Below are 17765 nucleotides of genomic sequence, written 5' to 3'. Positions count from 1 at the left end.
TCCAGAAATTTCACCAGATGATTCTGTTATAAAAACAAATGGCTGCTGCTAGCCTTTGTTTTCAGCACAGTCAGACTTCTTGACGCTACCTTACTGTGCTTAATGCAAGCTCTACTGCTTGAGCTCTGCAAGACCAATGCTGTTTTTGGCGTTCAGGCCAAACTGAAGTTCAGTCTTGCATCTTCATAAATTGTGCCCGTTATCTGATTATCACCGCACTTAGTTATTCTTAATTGACTAGTGGAATGTCTCCCTTGGAAGACAATTCTTTCATATTCTGCCATCAGCTTTTAAACATCGTTGTTTGCATCTTGCACACCAATGTGGGCGTTCTTTGTCCGAGACCAGAGGATGGAATGGCAGCAGGACCAAGCTGCCGATGCTCACCAATGTTAGAAAATATCTCTCTGCCTTTCCTACACTGAAACAGTAAAAGAGTTCAGTCAAGTCAGAGATTTGCATTTTAAGCATATTGGTTCACTTTTTCCAAAAACATTTTAACAGGTTAATCAGTTTACTTACAACGTCTGTAACGGTTTTATTACGTTTATTAATCGCTACAGGCATTCTGGTTTCGTGCCTGTATTCCTTCCTTCAGGGTCCCTTTGCTTCCTTCTCTTCAATTTTGTAGTGGAGGAAACACACTGAAATGAAGCTATTATGAGGATTTTCTGTGACAACAGTCTCTAGTATCATATGCACAGAGCTAGCCTTCTATTTTCAAAATTAATTGTATTTAATTTGTATACGTCAAACATAAGTTTATGTTATGCAGTCACAAGCTGCGAACACCAGTGATTATCATTAGAAATGGACTTATTTCGTGGCTTGAAAATTGATTCTTTACAATAAAGTTCAGGAATGTCAAATTTTGTATTTATGCACTAGGCTTGTACAATTTTCAGATGACAGAATAGATTCATACCAGTAAATACTTCAGTTGCGTTAATTTTTATTGTCATAAACATGTGAAACTTTCATTTAGCATTTTCTGTTATAACCATAGCTCAAAAAAGTAAATATAAGCACCCTATAGCTAGTAAAATGTTTTGATTATTATGCAAGAGATGTGGGATTTATATTTATGCTCCAGTGTAGAAGTTAACAACTTTTGAAAACTAAAGCATGATTGGAAGGGGGGAAAAAAGAAACAAAAACAAAAAACCAAACCTTAATTTTGCACTGCGTTTTAGGTAAATTATTTAATATACTATAGAATAGTGTCTATTATTGAACTTATATTCCTGGAATATATTCCAGTATTTTCTGCTCCTAGAGTCTTCATATAATTAGTAAATTGCCTACATTAATAATATAGTTGAAATATATAATCCCATGGTTTTTACCCAACCGAATTCATCTTGAAGTGGGAGCACCAGAATTACAGGCTTGCATATGACATATGAATTAGTGTACTTTTCATAATCTTATTTTGATGTGCTATTTAATGTTTTTCCTTCTATTAACATCCATTCCTTTTGTATGAAATTAAGCTTGATCCTGAGAGCTATGAGAAGTACCTTAAAACTTTTATATGCAGCGTGTATTGATTTCAGCATTTTGATGGGCTCAGTATTGTCTTTCATCTGGATTATTTTTGTCAAATTGTTTTCTTTTGTACTCATGCCATTAGTGTGCGTTCCTTATTTTTCCGTTGTGTTGCAATTTCAGAGCATGTAACCTCTAATGCCAGCGATAGTGAAAGTAGTTACCGTAAGTTGTTTTTAAGTTCTTTGTTTATTTAGAACCTTTGTTTAATACCTCTTTCTTTGGTTTTGTTTGTCTGTCTTTTCTTGATGTTTATATGTTGAACAAAACTTCCCAGGTAGCTTCAGGTGAAATCTGTATGTGTGTTTGGTGTATTGCAAGGTTGCTCTGCCTATATTTTGATTCTATTTTTTTTAAATAACTAGGGAGATTCGCTGAGAACCTTGATGTTTATCATCCTTTATGGATATTTTTATTTTGACCTGAAATTAACTCAGGATAATTTGAATCAATTCCTAATTTTTATAAATGATGTCAGTTTAGCTAGATCCATTAGAAACCAAATTTAATTTTGACAAATAGAATTATATTTAGTTGAGTTAATACCGGGAGCTTTACTAAACTGCGTAACCTGTTAAGTAATGTAGTAACTGCATGTATAGTTTTTCACAACTGATACATTTAATATGTGGATACTTTTAATAAAAGTGAAGATGAGCAAACATGTATGTACCCTTGCTTTTCAGCTGTCACCAATTTTGTGAAGTGTGGGTGCTTGCTTTGAATTATCTTCAAAGAACGTGACGCGCTTTCAGTGCTAGAGTCAGTTATGATAAATTAGCATGACAAGCTCTCTAGCTCATTTTGAAGGCCTAGTATCTTTTAAAGGCTAGACTGAATTGGCTATTTTATTACCCAAACTGCAGTAGTGCTACGTGTTCACACTGGGTAATGTGCTGTACGATGCTGCTCTGCAATGCCTTAAAAAAAGGGGAGGGGAGGGGAGGGGGAAGTATTGTCTTAGACCAGAGTCTGAATTGCGATTGTGCTAGTGAGTGCCAGCCAGCAGCTCTTCAGTAAGGTAGCTGAGCCCAGACCTGGCAGCCAGGACAGAGCAGAGCAGGACGATGAAAAAGGTGTGGAGACGAAGAGTGAAGGAACAGTAAAATACACGCAGCATGACGCTGTCTGGCTTGCTGATCAGCTCCTCGTTGCCCACTAACCACATAAGTGGATGCTTCAGAAACAGATATCGTTTTGGGGGGGTAATAAGGAGAGTGCTTCTCTAACAGGTATATTTGCTTGGAAGCTCTCAATCTGCTCAGAGACAACGAGCTGCTTAACAATTTTTCTTACTGATGAATACACTCCAGAGAATTTATGTAGGTACAAAAGTTCCCCAGCGGTTACAATACTAATAGTGTTGTAATTGACAAGAAACCGATTACATAAAAAATCTGTGTGTGTATGGGTCTGTACATATACATACACACACACACACGTACACACCCATGCAGTCGCACACACGCTTTTGTCAAAATTCCTGAGTTAGTCACTTATGTAAAGACGTACTGGTCAAATTGTCTCACCGTGCCACTTTCTCCTTAAATTTGTAGCTTTCCTAGTTTTTTTTTTAAGGTTTTTGTCAGAGCTTGTTATAGTTACGTTTAAAGCTCATTGTTGGTAGTACTAGGCAGTTTTTTACTGTTATTACTTGAGAAGCCTAGTGATTTCATTATGAATGTCGTACATTTTCTTATCTGAATGTGTAATTCTAAGCACTTTTTATTAAAATGATATTTTTTTAATTTCTTCTTACTGCTGTCTAATATGAAAGTTATCTTGATTACAGATGAGTACGGTTGTTCAAAAGGTTCATGCTATTAATCTTCGTTTTTTCCAAAGTATCGAAAAGCAGTGACAATATATACTTTTTGCCCTCAATCAGGGGATACTTTGTATTTGTTATCTCTTTAACATTTTGCTTACCTAATTTCTGATGTTGTAGTAATGTGACTTCTCTGCAAAAGTATCTAATTACATGTGAGCTGGATCTTTTGTTGATGAGTTGGTGGTTGAGTGATTCACTATTCCTCTCCCTAGCCTAAAAGAGGTTCTGAAAGTATATACTGTCTTTCTGAAATTCATTTGCATGAGCAACTTTTTGAGATATTAAAATATACTGGTTGCATGTTTTCATGTTTGTCTTAACATATTCCTCACTTGCAATAACCAGGGGAAAAAAAAATCAAAATTGTGTTCATTAATGTATTGCTGTGATACAATTTGAACACAGATTTATTGCAAATAAGATAAATCTAATTATTCTTAATGAGACTGTAAAATTTAGAATTGCAATATCCATAGTCTTTGCTTTGGAATAGGGAAAACATATGTAAGCAATTGATGAATTTGTAAAAGTCTTCATCCACCATCCATTTCTATGCAGCCGTGGTATAGCATTGGTATGTTTCTTTGCCTGTTATGAGCATGGCTCACGAATTCCAAAGAAGATTCTAAAATTCCCCAAGTGAGTTATTGGGACATTATTTTAGTTAAACTTCACAGTGATGTCATATAATAAGGAGCTTGCATCTTCAGAATTCTAAATTCTTTGCTATCATGCAATTTACTTTTAGAGTTCTGCTGCAAGAAATCTTACTTTGAGACATTTTGTTGAACTAAAAATGTTTTTAAGAGAGATGGCAACTGAGGTATATTTCAGATGCTTTCACTAACTTTTAAAAAGCCTGCAGCTGTCAAAGGGTCAACTTTTACTTATTTTAGTTTCATTCACTGCTGATGTGCTTCCTGAAGCTGAGAATAATACAAAGCACTCTTTGTTTCCAAGTACATCTTTAAAAAGTCAAGAATCAAATAATAGTTACTCAGTATACACAATCATAATATTTATTATTTGTAGAATTAGAAGGGTTGAAGGTGTTTGTATTTGTGCCAGTTCATGGAAAAAAAGTCATGAAACAGATGCATACCTTGACAAAACATGATTTTCAGCTCTATGTAAAAATAGAAAAATGTTCTTTTAAAACCTGACTTCATAGTTTGGAAAATGCTCGTGATGAAGGTGTCTTTGCCTCTAGCAGTGAATGATAGTATGCATGCATTTGTTCAGGAAGACATTTATAACAGCATTTGAATAATGCTTCAGAGTTCTTGTGCTTGACGTCAGTTTGTCACGCTAACATATGCAAAGAAATTATTTAAACTGTATATGTCTTATGCTTCAAAATTTTTTGTTTGGCTTATCTTTGTGATTTTTATAATTCATCACTCTTGGAAAATGTCCTGCATCAATATCGTTGTAATGTATATTTTACAGAGCAGTGTCTGTATCTCATTATGGTTCATTAAAGGAGTCAGTTTAAATATATTGGTTTAGAAAATAACACATAGATATTTCTTTGTGTTTACATTTTTAGGCGGCCAGGAGGAATATGTCTTGTCATATGAACCGGTCAATCAGCAAGAAGGTTTGTAGATCTCATTTAATATAAAATAAATACTGTCTGAATTATCAGAATGTTTCAGGTGGCTTTATATACTGCACACCATGATAAACTTACTGTTTTTGAACTGTTAGTGTTATTCAAGTGAATAAAGCATAAAGGCCTAAAATGCAATTGCTAAATTGATTTGGCATGTGATCTGAATGTGTGCTCATTAAGATAACTTCTTATCATTATCTGTATGCTGCTTACACTGCATAAGTAAAGTATGCTGTGTTTAATGGTTTCATCAAATTGAACCACCCAAAATCCTGCTTTGCTTTCTTGTTTCATATTGCTTTAGAATTTTCTCTGCTGTTCCATTTTTTTTCTGGCACAGCAAAAAAGGCAGTCAATGGATTGTCTGTCTGTTTCAGTAAGCTTTAACTGAAGTGTCTGTATAAGATGGTAGTCTCTTCTCCCATTTCTCTATGTGCTTCTTACGTGGCTAATCTGGTCAGCAATTGCCTACTGAAATTTTTTCAGGAAAAGAAAATGTTTTGAAAATAAGAATGCATGCTTTCAAACATGGCTATTTAATGCGGTAAAATCAAAATGGAAATTGCTAGGAAAAAATGATTTATTTTATCACACATTTTAAATAAAATGCTTTGCAGAGATTTCTAATGGGATCCTGTCACTTTCTTTTTCATCTTGGTCCTGATTTTGCTTCAGCATGTATAATGGCTGTAAAATTTTTACTATTCCCATTCCCCTTCAGGGATGCTAACAGTTAAGTTTCATCATTTGATATATATTTGTAATTAATCTGTAGAAGGGATGCCTTTTGAGAATAATTGATATCTATTCCATATAAAATCCGGTGACGATTTAAGTAAATGCATATCACGTATCTACATGTATTTTGATGGTTAAGGTTTCATTTTGGTTTCGTGCAATGAGTGGCATGGCCCAGTTGCTTTTAAGTAGCATTATGGAACATGCACGTACAGACTTTCTGCTCCAGCTTACTAAGCTTATCACCTGGGTTCCACTTCCCCAATAAGCTTCAGAAAGAAATAAAAGGTATTACACAAGATTAATACAAACTAAATTATTTAGATCGTATAAATCATGATTTTGACAGGCTCTTGATAAAGTCATGGATGAGAAATGCACGAACAAGGCCATGTTAGAAATGGAGAAATGTTTAGAAATGATTGGCCTTCTTCAGTGTGTTGGGTAAGCTACCCGTAGGCTAGTGAACTGGAGGTTTATCACCTTCAAATAAGCTGCTGCTGGTCCTGTGCATGCTTGCAAGCCAGAGTCTTCCAAAATGAGAGGCAACTTTTTAGCTGGTATCGCCTTCTCAGATCCCGATGGCTTAATGGAAAAAGGTTTAGTGAAAATGAAAGTAATTTCAGACGAATCATGTATCAAGACTGAAGAAGAAAGATATGGATCACTGTTTGCACAAGCTGATGTTTTGTAACTGCAGTATTGTAAAACTGTCAGGATTTTTAGGAGAGCCATGTGCTTAATCCTTTAAATAACTATGTACTCAAACATTTAAATACATGACTGTAATTCCCTTTAAAACTTCAGCATAGTGTATAGGGAAGGCCATAAAAGAATCAGCACCTCCTTCCTTTTCCTGCATGAATGCGTTCTCTGCACGTGTTAACCACAGCTGTCCGCTAATTGACTTTCACAATAAATCTGTATATTTTTAAAGAGCCCGGAGAAATAAAGAACTAGTGACCAAAATAGATTTAAAGATGCTTGAATTTGAGGCATTAGTAGGACTTGAGGCACTAGTGGGCCTTAAGTCTTTAAGCAAAGATGTTTGTTGTTGAATTAACAAATCAACAGTTGCTGGATCCAAGACATGCCTTTTGTCAATCTAATAATACCACTGAAATGAACTAGTTCCAGAAGTCAAATTGAAATATATTTTATAGGCCAAACTTTGTTTAATTTGGGCTTTTTTTTCCTGCAGTAATGACACATTCAACCGGAAAAGCCAAATACGTACAACTGAAATTATATGCTAATGCTTAGTTACTTAGACATTATTGCCTCCTATGGAACTTCCAGTATAATTAGGTATCTTCTACTTGTCCTTAAATTGCAACCAAAAGCCATTTATAACTTTGTAATGACTTAAGCTTCTTTTACTTCATTTTATAAAGGTGTTAGCAGTTAGAGGCATTGCAGTTGTATTTTCACATGTAGATGTTTAAGCTGTGGTTTTAGAAGAAAAAAAGAGGCTTTCCCAGCAGAGAACTAGAATTTCAATAACTCTGCTTCTGCTTTGGTACTTCCTTGAAGCGTAAAGGTTTCAGACTTCCCCCTTATGCTATTTTCATTAGAATGAAGCCTGTTACTTTAAGAAGATTTTTTTCAAAGACCTCATAATCCAAAACTGATCTTCAGTCACCAGAAGTAGTGATTTGAGGGTGAAGATCTAACATCTCATTTTGACTTCAGTATTTATTAATGTATATTCTTCAGTATATTTTTTTTCTCTCCCTAGGTGTACGTACGTACGTACTTTTAGATATTAAAACCATTCCCATTTGATAAAGCTTCTTTTGCTGAAATTTAAAGCTTAGCAATCATACTGTAATATAACTGATGTTATTGCTTTATTTTTAATAGTCAATTATACTCGACCTGTGATTGTGTTGGGACCCATGAAAGACAGGATAAATGATGATCTGATCTCAGAATTTCCAGACAAATTTGGCTCCTGTGTTCCACGTAAGTCTCAGCAAATACTCAGAGTAATGCTGAATGGATTATTTCTGTTGTTTATCCTCTCTGTGTTGAGTTAAAACATGTTAACATTGTACTGTCTAAGCTTTTTAGGACTATTTTAATGGGTAGTCGTCTCTCAGTTAAGAACAGTTTGGCAGTATAAATGGAAGACTGCTTTTGCATATTGCAGGGGAAAAAGTCACTTTTCTGTTTGGCTGTAAAAATTACTGATTTATCTTTAGATACTACTAGACCAAAACGAGATTATGAGGTGGATGGACGTGATTACCATTTTGTCACTTCTCGAGAGCAAATGGAGAAGGATATTCAGGATCACAAATTCATTGAAGCTGGCCAGTACAATAATCATCTTTATGGCACAAGTGTCCAGTCAGTGCGAGAAGTAGCAGAAAAGGTAAATCAGTACCAATTTTACTTTCATTTTTTTCAAGTGATTTTCTGACTGTGCTGACAGGGGAAAAGAGATGAATGACGAGAAGCCGTTAGGAACCCTCTGATCTGAAAAGGAATTTCTACAAAACCAGTAACAAAGCACGTCGTCCCCAGCGCATCTGTCGAAATAGGAAAGCTTTGAAAGGCAATCAGAACAGGATTAAGCACAAAAAGAAATACAGTGTCAGCCTGTTATTTAGTGAGTCTTCCAGAGAAAGAAATGATGAGAGAAGGTGGGAGTGATCAGTATTGCTTTTGCTTTATGGGTTTTTTTTGCTCTTGAAACACAGAGGCTGACTGTGGTCAAGGAGAATGAACCTGAGCAGAACAACAATTTTTTTTCTAATTTAATCTAATTTAGAATAAAGATAGCAGGATCTGATTAAATTTACATTGAAATATCTAAGGGAACTACTTGGAGCAGTTTTTGATTCCGTGGTGATTATTTTGAAGAATTCACACAGAATAAGTAAGGGTCCGTAAGACTGGAAAAGAGCAACCATGGTTCATGCTTTGTTATGGACAGAGAGCAGAGCAGATATCGTTAGAATCACAGGCTAATTAGCCTAGGTTGCATGCACAGTTCATCAATGAAGAATAGTGTTGATGATGTTGTTGTTTAATATGATTAACACTTGGTATGGATGTGTGTAGAAGAAAATTTGCCAAAGTGTTGTTCTCTCCTACTCTTAACAGATTTGGTTGACAAAAGGAAAAGAATGAATGTAATAAACTTGATTTTAGAAAGACCTTTCACATAATTAGCATTAAATTTTGAAGATTGACTTTACTAATTGTTGTTTATTTTGAAAAAATTTCCATTAACCACGTTTTGCAAAATCAAAGTATTTCTAAATTTAAACTGAATTTTAACCGAGCTCTCTGAAAAAAAGTGGGAGGGAGAAAGCATATTTCTTATATTAAGACGCTTATTTTAAAGAGAATTCCTTTGTGAGAATTCTTAACAAAGGTTGCTATAAATTCCACCTTCCATTACCTGATCTGTATGAAAGAAAAGCTAGCTGTTTTCTGTGTGGGAACTCATATTTGTAGGCACTTTCAATTGGGACACAGAGGGTAAGTGCAATTTACCTGTGTGAAATGAGAGTGTAGCTAGTCCTCTGGAAAGCAGCGTAGCCCGTTCTGTCCAAGTTGCTGAGTGGTGTTGTCTCCAGGAAAGTGTAATTTATTGAGCTGAAAAACGGAGGAGAACATGGTGACATTCTGCGGCTCATACGATGAAGTTTTATTCTGCTGTCTTTCTAACTGTATGAAGTAGACCCTGGCCCACTGGTATATAAGGAAGGAAATAGAGAAAAGGAATTTAATTACAGAATTGGTAAAGTAAATGAACAGTCCTCTGCATGGGAAGCTGAATAAAGTATGTGGTTAAATGATGACCACAATCATATATGGTTAAGTGTTGAAACTATTTATTGAACGTAAACCTGTCAGCGTCTCTTTACCTGGTAGCGCAGATACACTCCTTTGGGTCCATCCTAAACTTGAAATTGGCAATGTCCTTTTTGCCCATCAAGTGGGATGTAGCTTAGTAAGGGACAGAATGATGACGAATCTTTTGTAAACTGCCATGAAAACAAAGTACTGCCAGCTGCCTCTGTGCTATTAAATCTTTTGCACCGACACCTTTAGACTTTAGGTAGCTGCAGCAGTTTCTCTCTTTACTTTATTTTCTTGGGGGAGTGGTTGCCTGTCCTTCAGGACTTAACTTCAGAGGTTTGGCAGTGGTGCAACCTCCTTGCTCAGTGGCTGTGCCTTCCTTGACTACTTCTCCTTCTCCCTTGTGAAGATGAGTCTCTTCACTGAATCTTACTGAGGGGATACAAAAGGCCATTTCTGTATTTTATATGAGGAATGCAGGCAGCACCCTGGCATAAGTGGCTGCTACCACCCAAAAAGTACCAGAAATAGTTTTTTTGCAACAGATTTGCAATTAAAAACATTATGCACACCAATGCACATTAATTTGTGTTCATTCACCCATGCTTTCAGCTGATCCGTATCCTTCTTAACTCCCTCACCTGTAACAGCAACTGCTAATGATGCTTTTTGATACCATTGTTTAGTTATTGGAGTAGGCACTGAGTACTCTTCTATGTTTCTCAAGCAGATGTAGTACAAATGTGGAACTAAAAAAAATTTCTACTTAAATTTACTGTAAACAAAGAGCATAATGTCTTCCTGTGACAAAAGCATGATAATTATATCATAAGCTACTTGCATTTATTTTCCTTGTCTTCCACATCTTCATCTGAAAGGAATTTTCATATATTCTTTTCTTTGGAACTATTAACCTCTGTGCATGTGAGGTTGTTCTTAATGCACATTCATTACTAATTTAGCATAAATGGACACAGTCGTATCTCATAAAGCCCAGCCCATGTACTATGCTAGCAGTCTAGTCCTCCACCCTATGCCCAGAAAGGCTTTGGCACCGGTTATCCAGGCATTTGTTGTTGGTCCAAACAGCAATTTCTGCAAAAATACTAAGTGCCTTATCCCAGAATGGCAAATGGACCAGATAACGTTTTTTTGGTTCTTCATTTCCCAGAGCGTATGCCACTCTGAAAGAGATACTGTATAGAAGGTGCGGACAGGTCAGCGCATGTAGTAAAACACTGCTACAACATACAAACACATTAGATGGTGTCAGTTAATCTCCTGATCCATGGACGTGATTCCCAAAGAGGTGGGAAGCAGTTAATCCCCAGCTGAAAACAAGCAGATGTGTACTGTTTATGCTGGAAGAATGTTTCACTTCTCTGTAAGAATTCCTGGAATACATTGTGTGGTCTTTGTTGTGCAGGAGGTCAAGCCTAAATTATTCTAGTGATCCCTTCTGCTGTGAAGCAGAAACGTTTCAGTCATTTCAAATTACAGTTGCTTCCTTGCTCTTTACTGTGTCTTCCAAGGATTGGTCTCGCACAGGTTCAGGAAGTGTTTCATGATATAAGTAACCTTTGGTTTTATGATGCTTGTGGGTTTATATCCTGGCTCAGAATTCTGTCATTCTTATCAGGTCTCCTACTACAGAAAAGGCTTTTCTCATTTTAGTCATCCAAGAGCTGTTTCCTCCTCTTCTCTTCCTTCCCCTCCTCCCTATTCCTTTCTAAAATGTTGGATCCCAAATTACTCGTATGCTGCCCAGAGAGAAAAGAAATAAAAATGTTTGAAGGAAAAGGAAGTAATGGTGTTAGAGACGGGAGGAGCTGAGGAACAGGAGAGGCTGTGGCATGAGAAACCCTGAGAGCTGGAGAGTTGCCTGTAGTGGGAGAACAGAGGGAAAGAGAAAAGCAGCTGCATTCTCTTCCAGCTGCCCAAGGAAGGATTAAGGTATACTTGTTTCTGAAAAGATAATCAGCCCAAACAAGTTGCGTTCACTATCTCAAATCTGATGTTATGCAGTGTGATACCTAGGGGGAGGAAAGGGATTGTGTTCAGTTCTCTCTGACTGTTCTGATGGTGGCCAATTCCCATGCCACCAGCGTTGGTTATTCACTCAGATATGCCAGTTAAGTCATCTGGCTTTGCCCTAAACTGGATCTGCGAGATGGCCACGTTCTTAAAAGATCCTCAAAGGAGGTGGGGGGGGGAAGAAATTATCATTTTACTGATGTAGTTTGAAGTACAGCTATTCCTTCGGATGAATCAGCATTGTTGGTTGGCCTGCAACCTCTGGTGGAGAAAGGAAGGATGAAGGGTCAGGAACATCTCAAACGACAGATGACCTCAACACAAAAATATTGTGGAACCCCAGGCCAGCTTGGTGAAATCATGATACTATTAATGTGGATACTTCAATTTCACTGGCGTCAGTGGAGCCACGTTTTCGCTTCTAAATTCTTATACATGGCTGTGAGTTGAACTCTGCGTAATACCATTTTCCCTTCTCTCTCTTACTTTTTAGGGTAAACATTGCATTCTTGATGTTTCTGGTAATGCGATCAAAAGGTTGCAGATTGCCCAGCTGTACCCAATCTCCATTTTTATTAAACCCAAAACGGTGGAAAACATCATGTGAGTAAAAGCAAAGTACCCCAGGCTAAGTTGTTTGAGATTGTCAGTGTATTTCAAAGCCAGCTTGCAGGTCGTGTGAAGAAAATTATAATATTTGTATTTTAAACAACATTTAATTATTTGTTTTGTTCATGCAACTTCCTGAGTTGAATTTCTGGGGACTTTTAAACGGGGTTTCAAATCCAAATCAAGAGTGCTTGAGAATGAATCCTGCTGTCTATGCAGAATTCCAGGCAACCTAGCATCAGAACAGCTCATTCCCACTATAGTCTCTACTTAGGTGTCTCAGCTTTTTGCTAGGGTTAATGCTCAGACAGCAATTTAAAATCTTGTTTCAAAAGATCCTAAGTATTTGATAGTTGTTTTTTATGTATTATATTTTTAATCTCAGGGAAATGAATAAACGCTTAACAGAAGAGCAAGCCAGGAAGACATTTGAGAGAGCCATGAAACTGGAGCAAGAATTTACTGAACATTTCACAGGTTTGGTTTTTTGGGGGGACTGTTCTCTTCTGCAAGTTGGAATTTTATTGCTTGCTGCAAAGTAATTGCCACACTGTTAAGATAAGGCTGAATCTTGTTTGCAGGCTGTCTGCGATTGCTTTGAGGCATAGAGCAGTCGCAGTACTCCTACATTGGTACCAGTTTGATGAATTCAGTAAATGCAAAACCTTATCTGGAGCTTAATTTAGGTCCTAAAATCATGAGAACTTTACTATTTTTCTAGTTATTGACATGTAAATGTTTGCTTTGTTGATATATTGAAAGCTTAAAACTTTTTATTGCAGAGCTAAGATTGCCCCAGCAAAACTCTCTGTAGAATGTGATTACTTTCTAATTTTTTGAAATCAGGAAGTAAAGAATTTTAGTAATTAAACTTCTGGAAATTAGACAGTACAGCATTATGGTACTCTAGCAAATCAAATGAATGCATGCCGTGAACCTAACTGTAACAACAAGGGATCAGCTGCAAGCACTCAAGCTGTGCTAATTTTTTTTTGCATTGTCACTTGCAATAGGAGGAGCCTGATAAGCTGAGGAGGGTAGAAATTGATCTTGGGGAGGACAGGAAAGAGCCTTGTCTATTCCTGTCCTAGACACTGGCTCCTTTCCCTCCTATTGCACTCTGTCTGGTAGTGTTTCACTATTTGCTGCTCCATTTACCTCCTTTTTGTGACACGTCTCCATTGCCCAGTTTCTTCTTCCACTTCTTATGGTGGCAGAGCTGTGAATTCAGAGCTTCTCTCTGAACCATCTGCTCAACCTGGGCAGAGACACAGGAGAAGATGGCAGCTCCTTATGGGAGGAAGATGGAGGAGCCAGGAGACTCCCTGTCTCAGTCTTCTTGTTCTCTGCCTCGTGCACCACCCATTGAACAACTTGAGTCCATCCTTTTCTGTCCGCCTCCCTCTTTGCTGCTGCACCCCCAGCTGTCACTCTCTCCCACGACTGCTGCTAACTTTCCCACTCTTCCCACAGCTCTTCATCTGCGTGCACCAAAAAATTTATGAGATTCTCAACACGTATTGCAAATTCTTCCTATTACAGAGTTCCTTCCCAAATGAGTTCCCAGTATGTCAGATTTGTTTTCGGGAAACTGATATGTTGTCATGTCTGCTTCCTATCTAATGAGCTCATTTAAATAGACATTAATTAAATATTTAGTAGTTAGTAGCTGGTGTTCTGCCAGGTTGTCTCGGCGACATCATGTCTAGCAATTCTTCAGGAAATGAAGGGACAAAATTCAAGATGTTTCAAAAAGTTATGGGCCTTTCTATGAGGTCTTGTGCTCAGGACCATGCTTCTTGTTTCTCAGAAGCATAAGGCTTTGTTGACAAAAGCAGATAGCAACATCCTGTGGTTAGGTTCCTGTCCTTGATAATCCAGTTTAGAGAAAAAGTCCTTTTCCGAATGTTTGAGGTACTTGAAGATATTACAATCGTGGAGCATGTGGAGGCTCCTACCCATATGACTCCACTGGTAAAAGAGAATGTGTGAGCATTCTCTAATCTGTTAAAAATACCGCATTGTGTGGGATAACTGAAAGCCACTTCCTGAGCAGGTTAAGCTTAAACAGGTTTAGACTTTGCCCTGAAGCATATGAAGAGCACGTCCATCTTCTTATTAGGCTTTAGAGGAAAAATAGTTAAATGTAGCTAGAGAGAAGTAAGATTCTGAAGCTTATGGCCTTTTTTACTGCAAATGCATTTCTGAATCCTCCTAGTGCGCTATTGTGCTGTGAACACTGCACTTGAGCTGTAATAATTGAACAGCCGCCGCCTCCCACAGGCACTGTGACACTGGGCTGCAGACGGGGAGGAAGTTTTTAAGAGATGAGAAGGATGAGTTAGGAATAAAAAGGAAGTAATTTGCATGAAGGCAGAGCTCGGAAGCATCAGTAATGTATTAATGCAAAAAAAGAGTGCCTCTGGTCTGCTTCCAAAATTATCTTTCCTGCTAAACTTTATTTCTTGGATTATCACCACTGAGGTGGCAATTATAATTAAAAACAAGTTGCTATCTCATGATGATTGCTATTTCAGACTGAAGTGTGGTATGAACAGCTCAAACTTCTTTCTCGTTCTCACCAGACCATACTTTACTGTGATATGTCAGAACATTTCCATATTGGCTCATTTCTATTTTCTAGCCTTGGAGAAAATGCATAAAACTTACACAATCTGAATATGAATTCTACTTTAACTGCGTAAGGAAGGCCTATTGCCTGTGAAAGTGCAGTCTATTGACTGGAAAACAAACTCAATGAGTTCTTCCTCTTTCTGGCCAAGATCAAAGCTAGTGCCAGCAGGTAGAAACGGAAAGGTCTGCCGGCCTCTCTGTGGGGTTTCAGAATGCAACTGAGGAGTTCACCCATCTCCGTTACATCAAGCCAGCCTCAAACTGACTGACTGCATGAGGACACAGCTCTGTACTGTCTTGTCTGCTTATGTTGGAAACATACGTGAAAGTTGGACCAAAAAGAATGCTGGAAGACATGAATTGACTTACACCAACTCTGACATGAAGTTAGGAAGGGCAAAAACCCCCTTATTATGTGTGCACATTTGCAGTACAGGGAAAACCACTTCCTAACCCCAGGCCTCTGAGCAGGACGGACAGTGCTTTGGGTGTCCTGTAATCCCATCAGCAATTTGCTTCAGTCCCAGCAGAAACCAGAGATCTCAGTGGGTGTCCATTCCTTCAGCAATCTAAAATCCTTTCGTTGCTCTCGAAGGAGAAGAGCTTAAAACATCTTAGTTTCTTTACAGAGCTAGAAAAGATGATTGCTGATTGCCGTATTATGTTTTGCAGCTATTGTCCAAGGAGACACACTGGAAGAAATCTACAACCAAGTGAAACAGATCATAGAAGAACAGTCGGGGCCTTACATCTGGGTTCCAGCAAAGGAAAAATTATGAAAATAGGTTTTTATTTTTCGTTTTCTAACTGACGTCCCCTACTACATCTGACAACTCTTAAGCCCTTCCAGTGGAGCCTGCCTCTAGTTCTTTCCAGCGTGGTTCATGTCCTAACCATCACATTCTGCAGTTCTCATAATGCTATACATCTGGTGTCTCTTAGTTTAAATAATTTGTATTGTGTGTTGTTGGTTTGCCATTTTTCAAACATGACAAGTGGAATGGCCTGACCAGCTATTAGTTTGGGGGGGGGGGGGAGATTACTTGGTAAAATTCCTTAATGTTTAAGGGAAAGAAACTTTCAAAGATTTTTCAAAAAAGCTTTATAGATGTTCTTTTAAAATTTCGTAACAATTGAAAGAAAAGTTGTATTCACGAAAGCTGTAAATCATGAGCAACTTTGCACGTTTAATAGCGTGGTTTGGTCAGGGCAATCAGTTTCAGGTTTTATTTTCAGAGTTAAATTCTTTTGTCACAAAATTTTTTCTTTCCAGGCAATTAAAGAGAAACTTTTAAATTTTGAGTTAGCATTTTCATTAACTCCCATTACTACTTCTCAAGGGATATTCATTTTCATAATTTCATGTGAATATTCTTACAATCTATTTTTTCATTTTTTGCCAATAAAATTGCTAGGGACAAAGATGTGTAATGTTTTTAATCTTCCTCGTGCAACACTTTATGGTGTCTTACAGAAATTGTTTATAGATAATGGTCATCACACTTTTTGAGGCTAAAATATGTTTAGGTGCTAGGATACCTTATATTTTTCAAAGGAATGCCAAGTTTCCATTGGCAGTAATACAGAAAACAGCTGCAGAGATGGTCTTTAGGGCAATGAGTGTGTGTGATTCGTAGCCTAAAAATGCGTGTGTTCTTAGGGGTCAGATTTTAATGAATATTTTACCCACAATAACTGCCTATTTTGTTATAATAAATATATATATATATTAAACTTTCTTTAACTAAACTCTGTAACTATGGGAATTATTTTCTTTACATAGTTGCACACACGTATAAATATATATATATATAAAAAATATATATTTTTCTTTTACCACCTACTCCTAGCTTTTTGTTTTGAATAAAAATGCAGATTAGAATTTACCTTCCTTAATCACATGAAATTAAGTGGGCTAAGGTGGCTGGGCAAAAAGTCCAGGGAATATTAGTTAAAAGAAAAAATATGTGCAAGTTCTCCTCTTTTCTACAAAATTTCAGATGTTTGTACTTTTTTTCTTTTAATATGCATGTTTTAACCAAAGGGAGAAATCAGAGTCAAGAGTACATTTTGTTTTTCTGTGTTTGTTCATGGATTGCATAGGGTACAAGATCTTCCATTTGCAAAGCACAGACCTCTGTGCTGAATGTTATAAATACATTGTAGCAAAATGTGGAACTAACTTCAGTAAGAAAACTCTCTTAATCCCATCTTTTTTGGTACCTGCCATTGCTTATTTCAAACTGATTGTTTGTAAGAGGGGTGTCACGGTGCTGTCACTCAACCAAATTAGCTTTGGTTTGTAAAGAATTATCCACGCTATCCATTCCATTTGTTAGAAAGAGGAGAACAGCTAATAAACTTTATTGTACAATGTGTTTGTCAAATGTGTTTTTAATTGAAGGAAATACAGTTGATATAGGATTTTTTTAAAAATTAGCCAAGACTGTAAAAGAAAATAATGTGGTAGAAGAGCACTGACCACATGGGGCTAGTGAAGTTGTTACATTCAATGCAGGTTTCAACTTGGGACAAAATACTGTTGGAGTTCTTGTGGAATCCTTATAATCCTTATAGTAGCTATAAGCTGCCAGTGTATGGCCCCAAATCATTTTTGTTTCTCTAGATTAGTAAAGGTGGTCTGTACTGTCTTTCTGAGGATCCTTCTACCTCTGGAGTTGCAAAGTGTGTAGGACTGAATAAGTTTTGACAAATAACATTGTAAATTTCTAAGTGTAAACTGTAAATTTTCTAAATTTCTGGAGGTATTCTGTAGTCTGCTTCTTCAGAAGAAGACCAGTCATTTGAGGTGTACAACGAGCCACCTTAAGACAGAGCAGTTATTAGATCCGTTTTTTTTAAACTCAGCCGAGATATCTATGGAGAAATCTGCAAACCCGTAATAACATTTGAGATTTCTACATCCTATACATTTTTATT

At 37.1% G+C, this 17765-nt stretch overlaps 1 protein-coding gene across 16 annotated transcripts in view; it reads left to right on the top strand.

Moving 5' to 3' along the window:
- The window catches only part of DLG1 (discs large MAGUK scaffold protein 1), a 173891-nt gene extending 156692 nt beyond the window's left edge, over nt 1–17199 (top strand). For 11 of the 16 annotated variants that reach the window (XM_068955177.1, XM_068955175.1, XM_068955174.1 and 8 more), the window contains 7 exons: nt 1672–1713; nt 4929–4979; nt 7596–7697; nt 7937–8109; nt 12076–12185; nt 12577–12668; nt 15498–17199. In XM_068955177.1, coding sequence (XP_068811278.1) covers nt 1672–1713; nt 4929–4979; nt 7596–7697; nt 7937–8109; nt 12076–12185; nt 12577–12668; nt 15498–15604 — 677 coding nt within the window. In that variant the 3' untranslated portion in view covers nt 15605–17199. Of the gene's footprint in view, nt 1–1671; nt 1714–3325; nt 3362–4928; nt 4980–7595; nt 7698–7936; nt 8110–12075; nt 12186–12576; nt 12669–15497 lie in introns of all 16 variants that reach the window. The other 5 variants (XM_068955178.1, XM_068955176.1, XM_068955171.1 and 2 more) reach the window with 2 other exon arrangements.
- Nucleotides 17200–17765: the final 566 nt, after the last annotated feature.

Source organism: Struthio camelus, chromosome 9, assembly GCF_040807025.1.
Source record: "Struthio camelus isolate bStrCam1 chromosome 9, bStrCam1.hap1, whole genome shotgun sequence".
NCBI lineage: Eukaryota > Metazoa > Chordata > Aves > Struthioniformes > Struthionidae > Struthio > Struthio camelus.
The sequence above is the reverse complement of the archived record's forward strand: the minus strand, read 5'-3'. Positions and strand labels throughout refer to the sequence as shown.